Here is an 18,080-nt window from a genome sequence, read left to right as displayed (position 1 = left end):
ACGTTTCTTAGATGAGAATACAACCAAGGAACTTTTATGTGTGCTGCAAACCAATATTCCCCTTTCAGTAACCGTTGCCAATGGAAAACAAAATGATTAGCCAGTATAAGTGTCAGGGGTTTACATGGAGAAAGCAAGGGTACGAGTTCTCAGCAGACCTAGGGATCATACACCTAGGGGGATGTCAAATTGTGCTCGGAATTGATTGGATGAGGGTAGTGAGACTTCTAATATTTGATTTCAACACCCTAGGGGTGACCTTTTTGAAAAGGGAGGAAGGAGGTTGACACTAACAGGGTGTGTGGAAGGAGGGGACAGCAAGGCCATCGGGGAATTGCTTGAAGAGGTTATTTGAGCAAGAGGAGGTAGCCATAGCTCAACTACATTCAATATACGCCATAGAAGTAGATGAGGAGTGCGAGAAGGATGGTGTGGTGTCACGACCTAAGCCTGACAATGGGCTTCTTCCCAATTTGATATGAATTGGGAAGGCGTAGAACAGAGAGCTCAAGAATAAAGAGCAGAATTTAGAATGATAAAAGAGAGGGAAAGAGAGAGAGAGAGAGAACTCTCTTCAATTTTTTGGATATCCAATCCACAAAGGAAATTGGGAATTTATACAAGGCGTAGGAGTGGATTCCCTTGCTGAGGTGGATTTGACACCTTTCCAAGGTTGTAACAACCTACCCTACCTCTAACCATTTGCACATGGTAGCACATGGCTACAAGCTAACTATAATAGAAATTACAGCAATAATTTTTTTTTAAAAAAGACTATAAACCATGGTCCTACTCATGATAATTTCCCCCTCCTTAACCAATTTCTTGTCCTCAAGAAATGCTAAGGAGGCTAGCAGACCTTAGAAATTGCTTGAGTAGATCAGATAGGTACTCCTAGGTACTACTATCTGTCGGGTTGTTTTGCCACTTAACCAAAATCTATATAAGTGGGGCTCCTTGCTTGTATACCACCCTCCTATCTATTATAGCCTCAGCCCCCACTGTCTTGTTGATCTCCTTAAGAAGGATAGGTAATGCAAGACTCACCGACTGTGTACCCACCGATTTCTTTAGGAGGGAAACGTGGAACAAAGAGTGGATTTGTGATCCCTCTGAAAGCTGTAAGAAATAGGCTACCCTTCCAACCTTAGCCTCTATGGGAAATGACCCATAATACTTGGGGCTGAGTTTGGACACCTGCCCTTGAATAATGGACCTTAGATGAGGATACCTCAGTCTTAAATACACTTCCTCCTTGACTGCAAACTCCCTCTCACTTCTCCTATCAGCGAATTGTTTCATCCTATTTTGAGTTGATGCTAACTCTTTCCTCCTCTATTGTAAATAGTCTTCAACCGTTGCCACAGTAGTGCCTTCCCCTACAGTAAGCAAAATGGGTGGTTTGTACCCAAATAGGGCCTCAAATGGGGCCATTTTGAGTGAGGTATGGTGGTTAGAGTTATACCACCATTGAGTCAAAGACAACCACCTATGCCACCCCTTCAGTTGTAAGAAGCAAATACATCTTAAGTAGGTTTCTAGGCTTTGGTTCACCTTTTCAGTTTTCCCATCAGATTGGGGTTGATAGGCTGTGGACATATTCAATTTGGTCCCCAAAGCCTTCTTAAGCTCCTATCACATCAGACTAGTATAGATCCTATCACGATGTGAAATGATAGACTTAGGAATTCCATATAATTTCACCACTTGATCCAAGAAGACCTTAGCCACCTCTTGAACCATATAGGGATGAGTCAACCCTATAAAGTGGGCAAATTTTTTTAGCCGGTCAACAACTATGAATATACTGTCCTTATCCTTTGATTTTGGCAAACCTTCAATGAAGTCCATAGACACACTAGTCCATGCTTGGTTAGGGATAGGTAGAGGTTGTAATAGCCCTGTGTAAGCCACTGTTTCAGACTTACACCTCTTGCAGATGCCACAAGATAGCACAAACTCCTTTAATTTCTGCTTTTAGCCTAGGCCAGTGAAACAATTGCCTAACCTGTAGATAGGTATTTTGAATTCCCAATACCTATTCCATATGCATCTGTCTCCAAAAAAAAGGGTTTGCTAAAATCAGGCGACCCTAGGACAGGCACCTTGCTCATAGTCCCTTTTAATTTCTCAAAGGCTTCCTTTGCTTCTTGTCCCTAGCTAAACCCACCCTTATTTAAAAGCTCTTTTAGGGGTTTGCTAATAACCCCATAACTCTTCACAAACTGACGATAGTACTCAGTTAACCCAAGAAATCCCCTCAAAGTCTTCACCGTAGTAGGTTTGGGCTAAGACACCATGACTTCTACCTTTCTTGGGTCTGTACTGACCCCATCCCTTGATATTAGATGCCCTAAATACTCCACCTGACCTTAACAAAAAGCACACTTAGTCCTTTTAATAAAATATGGTTAGACCTAAGTGTCATGTACCTAGGGTTCAGCCTAGGGTTGGATTGGAAATTGAAAGAATCTGAATGAATTGGGACCAAGAACAGAGGGGATTGGAGGGGGAATTGGACAGAATTGGGGGAAGATAGTAGATGGAATAGAGAAAGGGAAGGAGGAATTAGAGAGAATTTGAGAGGAGGAAATTAAGAGAATTCAATATCATTTTCAACATAATTCTTCCCATCCTCAGCTGTGGCTTATATATAGCCTCACAGCCTCCCACATGCACTCATTTGCAATACAACAAATAGCCTAACTGCCGATAGCTAAGGACAAAGCCTATAACAGAAAAAGGAAAGGAAATTACAATTATTATATAATGCATGTAAACTCTTATTATTATATTTATTAATCAATCCTTGGGGTCATGACACTGAGGATCTCAAAGGTGCTTCTTAGGTGAGCCAAATGTTGGTCAAAAGTGGGGTTATAGATAAGTATATCATCAAATAATAAAATTATAAATTTTCGAAGATAAGGCTCAAAAATTCTGTTTATAAGGAACTGAAAAGTGGCTGGGTGCATTGATAATCCCAAATGGCATCACCAAAAATTCAAAGTGCCCATGGTGTGTTCTAAAGGCTATCTTAGGTATATTCTTGGGCTTCATTCGGATTTGGTGGTAGCTCAAGCGAAGGTCAAACTTAGAAAATAATTTGGCATGGTGTAGTTCATCCAAAAGAGGTATAGGAAATTTATCTTTGATGGTCATGGCATTAAGTTGGCGATAGTCCACACAAAATCGCTATGATCCATCTTTTTTTTAAACTAACAAGACTGTGGAAGCAAAAGGGCTAAGGCTAGATCTAATGATAGATTGTTGTAGCATTTCTCTAACCATTTTCTCAATCTCTGTCTTTTGGATTGGGGGGTAACAATAGGATCTAGGCTCAGCATTAGGTTTAAGGTTTAATAGCATGATCAAACATTTGTGTTGAAGAAAGGGTTGTAGGTTTAATGAAAAGATCCTCAAACTCTACCAACAATTTATTAATAAGGTCTAAATGATGTATCTGGTCATGCATTCCCTGGGGTGTGTTGATTGTTAAATAAAACTCTCCTTGCACTGCCTTGATATCATGGCCCTCCTCCATTGCCACAATAGAAAATAAATGTGTCAACTGGTTCCATTTGCTTTTGAATACCTTCTATAGCCTCCTTTCGATGATCATTTACAAGCTCCCGCTTCTTTCCCTCTAGTTAAGGTCATCTTCCTTCCTTCTTTTTCAAAAGAACCCTCCATCCGATTGAAATCAAAACTAATGGGGCTTACCCCCTTCATCCAATCCATTCCAAGAACTACATCACAACCTCTCAGCTGTAGTAGTCTTAGATCAACTTCAAATCTCTCCCCCCCTATATTTCCCAACAAAAGCCATTGCATGCTGATTTGCTTATCACCATGTTTCCATTAGCCACTGTCACACTCAAGGGTGGTGTTCTTGTGAGTTAACACTTCAATCTCATGGCCGTGCTTTCATCTAAAAAACTATGAGTGCTCCCACTATCAATTAAGATCATAAGGCTGCTGCTCCTCACTTGACCTTCTACCTTGATAATTTTGTTATTGGCTACTCCCTTCAAGGCGTGTAGTGAAATCTCTCCATTGCCTTCCTCCCCTAATTCTTCACATTCACCTTCTTCTTCACCCTTTAGTAATTCCTCATCCTCTCCTTTTAACAATAGTATTTGCCTTTTGCACTGGTGTCTGGGATAATATTTATCCCCACACTGGAAGCACAGGCCAGCAAGTCTCCTCTACTCAATCAATTTCCCTCTATGGGGAATAGTGTTGTGGCCCGAGCTTGGTCCACCCACATTCTTCAATCCACCACTTCCTTTAAGCAACTCTTGGTTATAGCTTCTTCCCCCTTGGTTGAAAGTTCCCTGAATGACCCCCTTCTATTGTTGTCTTTGTTTCTTCATTAACGCCTCCACCACCATCTCCTGCAACCGGGCACTCTCAGAATCCTGTTCTATCGTTTGGGGGCCTCATCATTTTCACCATTTGTCTCAGCTTATCGCTCAGACCACTCAAAACTTGGCACAAAATAGGCCTCCGACAGGTGAGGATTATGATTGATTATAAGAGATCTCAATTCCTCAATCCTTTTTTGATAGGCCCCCACATGCTCAATTTGTCTCAACTTGTTGAATTCTTCTATAACATCCATCATGCTCCTTTCACCAAATCGTTCACACAATTTCTCCGAAAATTCCTCCCCAGTATAGTCCTCTCTTACTCTAGCACATCCTTGAAACAAGGCATCCACTACATCATTGAAGTATGTCATGGCTAAGGATACTCTCTACACCTCCGGGATGTTATACCAGTTGAACATTCTCTCACACTTTCTTAACCACCATCTGGGATTAGTCCCCTCAAACATTGGCATCTCCATCCGAGGCATGGGAATCCCCGGATGATGAGGGTTGGTATGACCATTCCCACCCCGGTTCATTACGCCTTCTGCTTCTTCCTTTGGATCCACCTCGATTTCAAAGGTCCCATCCCTACAATTCATCCTATTACCTTGTAAGATAGGCTCAATTCTTGCCCTAGGAAGAAAATCAAGAGAGATCCTTACCAAATTTTGACGAGTGAACATCACCATGAATTACTATATTTGTGCCCCCATATCCTCTTGCATCTGCAAGAGAGCTCCGTCCAATCTTCGTTCCAGCCCTTCAATTGAACTCTCCATCGCCATGATCATTTCGTGATTTTAGTTGGATCCGATCTTCAATTGATCAGCTATGTTTTGGAATTTTGTCATAGTTGAGCCAACTTGCTGTAGCTGCAACTAGAGATTCTTTATGCGGGTACCCTCCTCCATCTGTTGACTATAGGATTGATTATACACAATAAGCCCCACTTCTCATAGCTAATTCACAATCAATAGAACATAAATAGACTAACAAATATCAAAGGAAATCAAAACAATAACAAAAAGTAAACGAGGCAAGAAACTTATCCTGGTTTAGACACTCCCTTAGGATAATATGCCCTACATCTAGACTGTCGAAGACCTGACAGAATCCACTAGAAAGCGATAGACTTACGACACTCCCTCTTGTACTATCTTGTCTATTAACAATAGCCTTCCCTCTCGAGAATACAAGGATCAAGCGCTTTGCTCTCCCTCAATTCTCTCTAGAGCCCATGCAAGATTAAACAGAAAGAATGAATTGAATGCTGAAAAAAATGAATAACCGAGAACCTATCTGCCTCTATTTATAAGGGATAGAGGTGGTTATAACAGGGGACTAAAATGCAAATATAAGAAATAATTGGACTTCCGGTTCTAACTTATAAAAGTTCGTTTTCGTTACATTTTAGACTCATAAAATATAAAATACAAAATTATTTCTAACTACATTTTAAAACCCTCTCCCGAGAATTGAATGCTAACTAATGCAGATCCTAACACCATCGATTCAATCCAATAGATCTCCGGCTGAGAATTGAGCTCTGATACCAAAATTGTCACGACGTAAGCCCGACAATGGGCTTCTTCCCAATCTGAAATGAATTGGGAAGGTGTAGAACAGAGAGCTCAAGAATAGAGAGAAGAATTTAGAATGGTAGAGAAAGGGAAAGAGAGAAAAGAGAGAGAGAGAAGGTAGAATTCTCTTCAATTTTCTAGATACCCAATCCACGAAGGGAATTCGGAATTTATACAAAGCGTAGGAGTGGATTCCCTTGCTAGCGTGGATTCTACACCCTTCCACGGTTGTAACAACCTACCACTACCTTTAACCTCTTGCACATGGCTACAATACAAACTAACTATAACAGAAATTACAACAGTGAAATTTTTTTAAAAAGACTGTAAACCATGGTCCTACTCGTGACACGTAGTTGGGGCAGAGGACCACCAATGGTTCAGGTTGGAAGCCCTTACCTGCTCCCAAGCAAGGTAACCCCTAATGATTCTTTACACTCTTTATTGGTTGAAGTTGAGGACTTATTCTTGGAACCTTCATCCTTGCCTCCTAACCGCTTCCTAGAACACACTATCCACCTTAAACCCAACATAGAACCCATAAACGAATACTCATACTGATACGCTCCTTTTCAAAAGGCAAGGATTGAACGTCTAGTTAAGGACATGCTCTCCAAAAATATAATCCAATCTAGCCAAAGCCCCTTTGCATCCCTTATTCTTCTTGTTAAGAAGAAAGATGGAAGCTGGAGGTTTTGTGTTGATTATAGACAGTTAAACTCCCACACCATTAAAAACAAATTCTCCATCCCAATTATAGATGACCTATTAGATGAACTAGTGGGAGCAACTATCTTCTCAAAGCTTGATCTCAGATTCGATTACCACCAGATCCGAATGGGTTGCCCAGACATACCCAAAACAACATTTTGCACCCATCAAGGATTGTATGAATTCCTAATTATGCCATTCGACCTAACTAACACACCTACTGCCTTCTAGGCATTGATGAACCATGTTTTTTGTCCCTACATCAGAAAATTTATCTTAGCCCTACAATGGAGCAACACTTGAGTCATCTCAAAACCACCTTCCAAGTCCTTAGATCTAACCGGTTGTTTGTAAATAAGTCAAGTGTACCTTTGTAGAAGGAAAGGTGGAGTACTTAAGAAAGAATGGGTTTGAATGGAGTGACAAGGCAGAGGCAGCCTTCAATTCTCTAGAAAGAGCTATGATTCAAGCTCTTATATTAGCTTTGCCTGATTTCACCACGCCCTTCATCCTAGAAACGAATGCATGTGACACAAGAGTGGGGGCAGTTTTAGTTCAAGAAGGCAAACCTATAGCTTTCCTATAATGCCCCGTTTTCAGGTATTTTGATGTTTTAGAATTTGTTTGGTTTAAATAGTTTAAACTATTTGTTGCCAGGAGCCGAAGATAGGTGACGGTCACTTGGGAAAAATCGGAAACTGATTGCGGACATGCCAGGTATGTAGAATCCTCGCTAAACTTGTATCATGTAGCTAACGTAAATTGTCCAAGTGATTGGAGGCGAGAAACGTCAAGAAAATATAAGAATTTGAAAGTATTAGTAATGTATAATGCATGAAATGTTGAAAAGTCAAAGGAAAATGTCTATGTGGCTTTGGAAAAGTCAAAATTCAACTAAGGGAAGGATTGGAATTAAGCATTCTTTGGTAGCAATTTTAAGAGAAGAGAAGACCTTCTAGAAGCTAAGTTAAGTGTGGTTTAGGTGTAAAGCATGCATGGTTAAGAGAGGTGTGAGCAAATTGTGTGGTGGAAGTTAAAAAGGAAATTGGGGGAAGTATATAAACACATAAATCTGAAAATTGGAGAGGAAAAAAGGGAAGCAAAATGTGAAGCTTTCTCGTGGGTCTCTTCCTTCTCCATCTTCGAAATTCCCTCTTCAATTCTCAAGCCAAATCTCATCTTCGAAAGGTTTCAAGTCATCCAATCATCAACTAGGGAAGCTAGTAAATGCAAGTTCCTCTTCCCATATCTTCTCTATGGTCATTTAAATTCTCTCTTGGGGTTAGATTTGGGGGTTTTCAAGTTATGGTTAAATTCCCTAATTTGAAGCCTTGAAGTGAGAAATTTGAAAGTGTGTAAAGGTTGTAAAATATGGTGTTTATGTGTTGAAGTGGTTTTGGGGAAGAGAAATCAAGTTTTGGGTGAAGTAGGGTTTTGGTTTTATTTTGGGTAAATTCTTGAATTTGAAGGCTTCTAGTTTGTGAATTTTTGTTATGAGCTTAAGTGGGGTTTGTATTCTCCCACAATTCCTAAGGAATGGTGTATTCTTGAAATTAAGCATGGTAGAGAATTGGTCTTCTCCCATGCCTTGTGTTTGTGTATTCTTGTCATGGTTGGTCCCAAATGATAAAAAATGTGTTGAACCAATGCTAGGCTGCATATCCTTATAATTCTAAATGCCCAAAGTGCTAATGAAGTTTTAAAGAAAGCATGGCAATGATGATGGTATGTAGATGTCTTTAATTTTATGAATGCTAAGCTTTGGCATGGCATGATTTGGAAAGAGTGGTAATTGTGCATCATGGACATGATTTGTATGAGCTTTACCACATTTCATACATGAGTGAGCATGGAGCATATACTTTATCTGTTGCACAAGCATTTGAATGTGGCCACTGAAATTGTTGCATTGCATGAGCATTATAGCGCGCAGTGCGGAGCATCTCCGTCAGGATATCCCCCAAAACCAATGGGCATTAGCCGGACTGGGGTTTACACTCCTTCGGTGACAACTGGGGAGTGCATCCATTGGTGACGACCATGGGCGAAGGTTTATGTATGCATAAGTATTCGACTATAGCCATAAGTATGGCAGGACCAATGGTCCCTAGAGTTATTATAGTTTCTATGGATGCAAGTTTCAGTCATGGGCCTGGTATGTATTATGATTATTATGTAGGCCGGGAGGCCATGTATGTGTTACAGGCTTTAATGTGCATGTTGCATGGCATAACTTGCATTGGGTGTGTGTGTGATAGTGTATTGGCTTGGCATTTCAAAACCTAAGCAGAATGTTTCGAAATAGCTAAAACAGAGTCATACATTTCGAAACATGTCATGCAAGTTTCGACATATAAGATTCTGTTTACCAAGTTTCGAAACATGTCATGTAGGTTTCGAAACATGTATGTTTGCTAGCCTGCGCACCTTGTACGATTTTTGCCATAACTTTTTATGTAGATATTCGATTGATGAACCGTTTGAAGCATTGTAAACTAGACTCGATAGGCTTCAAATGGGTATAAAATTCAAATCATTTGGATAAGAATTAGATGGTTTCCCTTTGGTTTCAAAATGAGTCAAAACCTGCATATCTTAAATTCTGAAACATAGCAAAACATCATTGTATATTTCGAAACCTATGTCTTGTTTTCAACTTTATCATTCTTCTATGCTTATTACTTGCTAAGCCTTATGGCTCACTCTTGTATTCCTCACCATTCCAGGTAAGGGCAAGGATGTAGCAGATGCTAGTCCAAGTAAAGTGGTTGGGTAGTACCACGTGTGCCGGGGCGCCCCTCAACAAAGGTCTTGGGAGTGTTTTGGGAGACTAGTGTCTTAAGATTTTCCTCTTGAAGTAAATGTAATATTTTTGCGAATGTATATTTGTAAAGTGATGAAAGTCTCCATGCATGTTTTGGATTGTGTAATTATGAATGCTATGTAAAGTCTAATGTTTGTTTCAGTTTCTCTTATGCACATTATGATGTGAATATTTAGGTTTCTACTCTCTCGTATGACTCCCCCTGCCCGGGGCTCTCTAGGTGTTGAGGATGCCCGGGGGAGGGGTGTTACATTTCCTTAGTCAAGCCTTGACTCCCAAACACTTGGGGCTAAGTATCTATGACAAGGAGCTCATAGTTGCACTCATGGCAGTTGAGAAATAAAGATACTATTTGGAGGCGAGTTCATTTGTCATCAAGATTGTTGACGTGTGAAAGTTCAAGAGAAAGGAAAGCAACCATCCATGATTGCTTCTAGAATGCTAAGGTTTTTAGAAAGTCTCTAAATCTTGTTTTTGGATAGTTTCCTAATTCCAAATTAGGATACTTTCCTAATGTGTTTTATTGTAATCTTTCCAAAAGTTGTAAATACTCAACCCTATAACTAGGGTTGTATGTTAATGAAAGTTTTATGCATTTCCGTCCAATCTTACATGGTATCAAAGCCTTGATTCTGAGATTATTCCGGCCTTCTTTGCCCTCCAGCACCTTGGGCCTCTTTCTGGCCTTCATTGCCATTCCCTGGCCATTGGTGCCCTTAACTACTTCCTACTATTCTGCCTTCATTGCACTATTCTACTTCATCTACCACTCCAATCATGTTTGAAATTTTCGAGATTGCTCTATCTATGACCTCAGGAGAGACTAATATGCTTGATACTCCAATGGGAAGTCTGCCTATTAGTGATCTACCTAGAATGCATCAATCTTATAGATTGGATGGACGAAATTACCTACAATTGGCTAAGTTAGTAAAGACCTTCCTTAAAGGAAGAGGAAAACTAAGTCACTTAATGGCTCTAGCCCCCAAGGCATCAGATCCCGAGTTCCTAGCTTGGGATATATAAGACTTCATTATCATATGATGGCTGTGGAATGCTATGCAGCCAGAGGTTAGTAAACAGGTAAAATAGGTTAATCCTTCTCAAGACATTAGAACCTACCACATTTGTTGGATCAAAACTTGTCTCTGATAATGATCATCACTCGTTTGCTCCAAGTGATCACCACAGCCCTGAGCAAGCAGGTAAATCTGAGGCTCCATCCCTAGTAAGGTTCAAAGGCTCCCCTTTTGTGTATCATAGGAGACAACAACCTATTTCTCAACCTCAGCAAGGATCAACATCTGATTCCCAACCAAGTACTGAAATGATTTGTCCCTTAAATCCTGGTCATTCTAACCCTACTGATGTGGATATCCCTATTCCCATTAGAAAAGGGGTTAGAAGATGTACTTAGCCTCCTCTAACTATCTTTCTTATCACAGTCCCAAAGGCATAAAAACTTCCTGACTTCCCTAGACACATTGTCATTCCTAAATCAGTGGATGAGACCTTAAAAGATTAGAAATGGAAGCTAGCCATCTAGGAGGCAATGAGAGCATTGGAGAAGAATAACACATGGGATCTGGTGCCTAGACCAAAGGGAGTGGTTCCAATGGGCTGCATATGGATTTTCAACTTAAAATATAATGCAGATGGATCTTTGGAAATGTATAAGACCCGATTGGTGGTCAAAGGCTACACCCATATGGGATTGACTACTTGGAGACTTTTACTCCAGTAGCGAAGATGACCACTATGGGGATTCTCTTATCTCTAGCAGCTCACTATGGATTGCAACTATAAGAACTAGATGTGAAGAATGCATTTCTTCACGGTGATCTAAAAGAAGAGGTATTCATGGAACAACCACTAGGATTCAAGGAAGGAAATGCATATTAAGTGTGTATACTGAAAAAGGCCCTTCATGGCTTCAAGCAATCACCAAGAGCCTGGTTTGATAGGGGTTCTCCAAAGCCATGAAGCTTATAGGATACCAATAGAGTAGGGGGGGACCACACTCTTTTTTAAGCACTCAGTGGAGGGAAAGGTGACTACATTACTAGTCTACGTGGATGACATTATTGTAACAGGAGATGACATGGAAGAACAGAGGTTCTTAAAAGCAAGCTGGCTCATAACTTTGAAATCAAAGACCTGGGATCACTTAAATACTTCTTGGAAATAGAAGTGGCCTACTCCAAAACAAGTATCTTTCTATTCCAACGCAAGTATATATTGGACCTCTTAAAAGAAATAAGTCTGTTGGGAGGAAAAAGAGTGTGCACTCCAATGGAACCTAATACTAAGTTAGGAGGAGATACCAACAGTCCACCAGTGGACAAAGGGAGGTATCAAAGGTTAGTAGGTCAGTTAATTTACTTGTCACACATCAGGCCAGATATTGCCTATGCAGAGAGCTTAGTAAGCCAATTTATGCATTGTCCTATTGAGAATCATATGCAGGCTGTAAAAATAATATTGTGCTACCTAAAAACAATCACAGGCAAAGGAATTATGTTCAAAATAGGTGGTACTTTGGATATACAAGGCTATACAAATGTAGATTATGTGATCATTAATGAATAGAAGGTCCACTACTGGATATTGCATTTTTCTAGGTGGGAATTTGGCCTCTTGGCGGAGTAAGAAGCAGAGTATAGTGGCAAGGTCAAGTGCCGAAGCTGAATTTAGGGCTATGACACTCGACCTATGTGAATTGTTATCGCTAAGGATTGTCCTAGAAGATCTGAAGGTTGCTATTAATGAGCCAATTAGGTTATTTTGTGATAACCAATTAGCCATAAGCATTGCTCATAATCCTGTGCAGTATAACAGGACTAAGCACTTTGAGATTAACTAACATTTTATAAAGGAAAAGCTTGAGAAAGGTATAATTCAAATACCCTATGTTCCATTCAAGAAGTAGGTGGTTGATCTTCTAACAAAAGGATTGGCAACTAGAAGATTTGAAGACCTAGTATGCAAGCTGGGAATGATGGATATTCATTCACCAGTTTGAGGGAGAGTGTTGACGTGTGAAAGTTCAAAAGAAAGGAAAGCAACCATCCATGATTGCTTCTAGAATGCTAAGGTTTCTAGAAAGTTTCTAAATCTTGTTTTTGGATATTTTCTTAATTCCAAATTAGGATACTTTCCTAATATGTTTTATTGTAATCATTCCAAAAACTTGTAAATACTCAACCCTATAACTAGGGCTTTATGTTAATGAAAGTTTTATGTGTTTCCATCCAATCTTATAGTTTCTATCCAATCTTATAAAGACGGATCACGAGAGCCTTATATTCCTAGGGGAACAAAGGTTGCACATGTAGCTACAGAGGAAGGGCGTAACAAAGCTGCTTGGACTAGATTATACTATCTAGTACAGGAAAGATAAGGAAAACACAATGGCTGATGCATTGTTGAGAAGGGAGGAAATGGTTGAGTGCCAAGCAATTTCAGTGGTTGTCCCAAATTGGATCAAGGAAGTGTCAGAGAGCTATGAGCAAATATCTTAGGCTAGGGACCTTACGACTTAGTTGCTAGCTAGGCCACAAGAGCATAAGAGATATGCATTGAAGGTAGGGCTACTAAGATACAAGGGGAGGCTAGTGATTGGGGAAGACACTCAGCTCAGGAAAAGGATATTACAAGCCTTGCATGCTTCACCCATTGGGGGACACTCAAGTTTGAATGTCACTTACAACAAGGTGTGACAGCTATTTTATTGGTTAGAGATGAAAAAGGCGGTTGCAGCCTTCGTGTTAGGGTGCCCTATTTGTTAGAAATGCAAGCATGAACAGGTCCCATATCCTGGATTGCTTCAACCCCTAGAGATACCCAAGTAGGCGTGGCAACAAATCTCCATGGACTTTGTGGAGGGACTTCCAAAGTCTGAAGGGAAGAGCACTATTATGGTAGTAGTGGATAGATTAACTAAGTTCAACTATTTCCTAAGCCTAGCCCACCCATTTATAGCCTCTGATGTTGCTAGGTTGTTGTTGGACTCAATGGTGAAAGCGCATAGGGACAAGGTGAACACCAACACTTTTTGGAAAGAACAGTTCAAACACTTAGGGGTTGTTTGCACATGTCCATGGCCTACCACCTTGAGATAGATGGGTAAACCGAACAAGTGAACCAATGCATAGAGGCCTATCTAAGGTGCATAAGCTTCTCAAAACTTAAGAGTTGGAATCAATGGCTACCACTTGCTCAATGGTGCTACAATTCCAACTACCATAGTTCCCTCAAAAGATCCCCATTTGAGGCACTCCTTCGCTACAAGCCCCTACTGATACCAGTAATGATGCACTACTCAAATGTGGAGCTAGCAGTAGACCAACAATTGAGGTAGAGACAAGAAGCCCTAAAGGTTATAAGAAAGGAATTGACATTGGCACAGAATAGGATAAAACAAATGACAAATAGAAAGAGAAGTGAAAGGAGCAGCTATTTGCTGGCAGCCCCCCTCTAAACTAGGCCTTAAGTATTTCGAGCCCTTCCAAGTGCTAGCTAAGGTGGGAAGGTTGCTTATAGGCTGCAACTTCCAGAAGGAGTGGGAATACACCCTGTCTTCCACGTATTTTTGCGCAAGAAATCAGTAGGGCCCCATGATCCAATTAGCTTAGACCTGCCTCCCCTTGAGATAGACCTTTCGGAGGTGACATAACCTTTAGCCGTGTTAGACAAAAGGGTCATTTATCACAACTCTCTGCCCTTGACATAGGTATTGGTGCAATGGATCAACCGCCATCCAAATCACACCACATGGGAATTTCTACTAGAGCTACTTAGGCAATTCCCCCAAGTAACTAGGCTATTGTAATTTCTTGCGAACAAGAAATGTTTTAAAAGGGAGGGGTATTGTCACGATTCTAGGGGTAGATTGGTCCATTTCCTAATTTGTGACGCTAAATTGGATGTACATCAGTCGATACAGGTTGTGCTACGACAGGAGGTACCTTCTAGAAGGACCCCTTAACTGCCTACATATAAGAGAGCCACGCTCCCAAGGCAATCAATGAGAATATTCTGATTTCCTTTCTCTCTCCTTTCTGTTATTCTCTCTCTCTCTCTCTCTCCCTTCTCTTTCTCCGACAACCACATAATTCCTTCTTGGAATTTTGCAATTGCCCATGTTAGTCCCTCCAGCACTGAATCATTTAGAGAACCACAAATAACATCACCAATGGGTCTAAAATAACAACTCCTTATCAAAGTGGCATTCAAACTTCTTTAAGTAACCATCCTTGTAGAAACCATGCTAGAAATCGAAAAAAATTAGACAACAGCTGTAATGAAACCATCAAGACCTAGTGCTCTTTCACCATCATAATTCTCTACGAACAATAAAGGCCATATTAAAACACCTACACCAATCTATGCTAATCTTCTCATCCACAAAAGAAGAAAACTCCACACTATTATTTAAAAATAAACATTAGCATCATTAATAAGGACTCATCTAGACTCCTCAATGCACCCCCTCCTTGATGCTAGCCCCAAGCCTGCGCATTCAAAGCCTACTCTACAAGGGCAAAGCTATACGTCCAGAGCTCCTAGGTTCTGCCACACCAAGGCAAAGAGCTTAACAGGAGCCTACAGGCTCTTTTTTATTTTTATTTTAAAACTAGTTTTGAGTATTTCTTATTATTTTGTTGTAATCATTATAGAAACATTATTATATATTTGTACAGTGTATATTATTATGCTGAAAACTTTGAAGCAAATTCTATATTCTAAAGAGGACTCAAATTTCAAACAAGGATAGACATGTGATTGGGAAATGCTGCAAAATATCATCAGTAAATATGTGCTGAATCCATTAGTCTCATTCTTTACCCATGCATAAGAAAAGAATGTATTCCAGTACTTTAATAATTCCTTCAGTTGTTCTTTATGGAAGAGTGCATTTCAATTAACTAAGCTTCACTTTAACATGAAGATCCACTTCTGTTATTTTTCAGAATTAAATGGAATATAACTGCTGTTAAAGATTTCCCCAAGGAGATCACATCCACATGCGTTTAATGAGAATTTGTTGAATAACTGCTCTGGTAATATCCCATATGGTTGAAAACCAGGAACAATTTCATCATCAGAAAATAAAGAATTAAAATAGTGAGAAGTTTACCTTCCTCTGGTGGCTCACAAAATCGATCAATTGCTCTAATATCAGAGAGCTTAATCCCATCAACACTGAAAAGACCACCATGAACTACAAAAACCTTCTCATTTATTACATGTGCCAAAGGTAAACAACAAAACACTTCGGCAAAGAGTTCCACAAATGTCTCACTCAACTTGGACCTGACCTCACCCTCAAAACCATATATTTTATTCATGCTCTTGCTCTCATGGTTTCCTCGAGCGAGATATATAGCTGAAAGTTTTGAGAAAATTGTTAATAAGATACAAAGAAACATCTCAACACACATGGCTAGCAGAGTTTACTTTTTGATAAGTCAGACCAGGAATAATAATATAGCATTACATATAAAAGAAAGGCACTGAACAAGTAAAGGAATTTGCTGCAGAAAACATAACTTCTCAAAAAAGATGTTTTTTCTTAAGCAATTGTAGCCAGTTCCTTAATCCAGGTTTAAGGCCATATAAGCAACACTGTTATGTTTTTTGTGCGTAGCCATCTTCTTGCTTTTTTGCATAAGAGGAAAGAAAGAAATAAAAAGAATTGGTAGAGGTATCAAAAACAATTAAGCAGAACATCATCATTCATCTATCAACATGTGAATGAGGAGTAATTAGCCATGCTCAGAGGCCAAAAACATATAATCAACCAAGAAAAGAAGAAAGAAAGCATAATATTACATAAAAAATCCTAATCTTGTGTAATTTACTCATCAATTCAAGAACTCAATGGGAAAACTAATGAAAAGGACACAAAAAAGGTCATCAATATGAGCAACCTTACCTGAAGGGGACATGCATTTAAATGCAAACAGTGTGAGTATGACCTCTACAGAAAAGGATCCCCTATCCACAAAGTCTCCATTAAACAGGTATGGGTTGTCGTCTGATGGAAGCCCATTGAGTTCAAAAATATTTAATAGATCATAAAACTGCACCATCAACAGAACACACAGAGAGAGAGAGAGACAGAGAGAATAATCAGCAGCCTAATCAGAGAGCAAAGGATATATATATTCTTAAAAGAGCGGCAATGATCACAGAAGATTTTTACATAGAAATATTAGCACAAAGGAATAGATCATTGTGAAGCCAAACAATATGTGTCAACTGAAAAATCAATAGTCTTTTTAATCTTATTGAATCAAGAAGCACACGAGTACAATAAATAACAATCATCTTCCTGCTAATTTTAGGGAGATTTTAACTGCTATACAAGAACCTATTTTAGAAACTATAAATAAAGAAACAAAAGGCTATATACAGATTTACATTCCTACTTTAGATGATCCTATCCTAGGCACAAGATCAACTAAGAATAGAAAGATATAAGAGACTAATTGATTGACTAAAAGAACAGCCAATCATAATCCTTAGATATCGGCTGAATTAGGAAGCTTCCATTCCTTGCTGCTGCCTTGCATTAAATACTCGCTAACACTCCCCCTTAAGATTGGAATGGATATCATCCATCCTAATCTTGCTAGAAAGTCTTCGAAATACCATTGGAGGTAATCCCTTTGTAAGAACATCCGCTACTTGATCACCAGAGGAGACATAAGGAGTGCAAATCAAACCATTGTCCAACTTTTCTTTGATAAAATGTCTGTCCACTTCAATATGCTTGATTCTGTCGTGTTGAACTGGGTTGTGGGCTATACTGATCGCAGATTTGTTATCACAATAGAGCTTCATAGGACCTTGCCATTGAATTTTTAAGTCCTCCAAAATAATTTTTAGCCATAACAGCTCACAAATACCCAAAGCCATAGACCGGAATTCTGCCTCAGCGCTAGATCGGGCTACAACATTCTGTTTTTTACTCCTCCATGTCACAATATTTCCTCCTAGGAAAGTGCAATAACCTGAAGTTGATCTCCTATCCACCATTGAACCTGCATAGTCTGCATCAGTATAAGCTTCAAGAGTCAAATCATCACCCTTTTTAAACAGAATTCCCTTGCCAGGCGCTCCTTTAAGATATTGAAGTATCCTATAGACTGCTTTCAAATGAGGTTCTCTCGGACTATGCATAAATTGATTGACTACTCCAACCGCATAGGCGATGTCCGGCCTAGTGTGAGCTAAGTAGATGAGTTTCCCAACCATCCTTTGATAAGACCCTATATCCACTGCATTTTCTCCTAGAGCTTCTCCTAACTTGTGATTTGGATCAATTGGGGTGTCCACAGCTTTGCATCCCAGCATCCCTGTTTCATTTAACAAGTCGATGATATATTTTTACTGAGAAATAAAGATACCTTTTTTCGAATGAGCCACTTCTATACCCAAGAAATACTTTAGTCTCCCCAGGTCTTTAATTTCAAACTCTCGAATTAGGCATTCTCGCAGCCGTTGCATTTCGGTTTCATCACTCCCTGTAACCACAATATCATCAATATAAACAATAAGTATAGTGACTCCCCTTGAAACCAA

The 18,080-nt window shown here is 39.6% G+C and overlaps 1 protein-coding gene across 2 annotated transcripts in view; it reads right to left on the bottom strand.

Annotated features, from left to right (window-relative positions):
• Positions 1–18,080, bottom strand: part of LOC127791854 (serine/threonine-protein phosphatase 5) — a 75,823-nt gene that overhangs the window by 6,609 nt on the left and 51,134 nt on the right. For both annotated transcript variants that reach the window (XM_052321991.1, XM_052321992.1), the window contains 2 exons: positions 16,429–16,576; positions 15,631–15,879 (listed from right to left, as the gene is read on the bottom strand). In XM_052321991.1, the coding sequence (XP_052177951.1) occupies positions 15,631–15,879; positions 16,429–16,576 (397 nt within the window). The remainder of the gene's footprint in view (positions 1–15,630; positions 15,880–16,428; positions 16,577–18,080) is intronic.

This window comes from Diospyros lotus, chromosome 15, assembly GCF_014633365.1.
Source record: "Diospyros lotus cultivar Yz01 chromosome 15, ASM1463336v1, whole genome shotgun sequence".
NCBI lineage: Eukaryota > Viridiplantae > Streptophyta > Magnoliopsida > Ericales > Ebenaceae > Diospyros > Diospyros lotus.
This window is presented reverse-complemented; position numbering and strand designations above follow the sequence as displayed.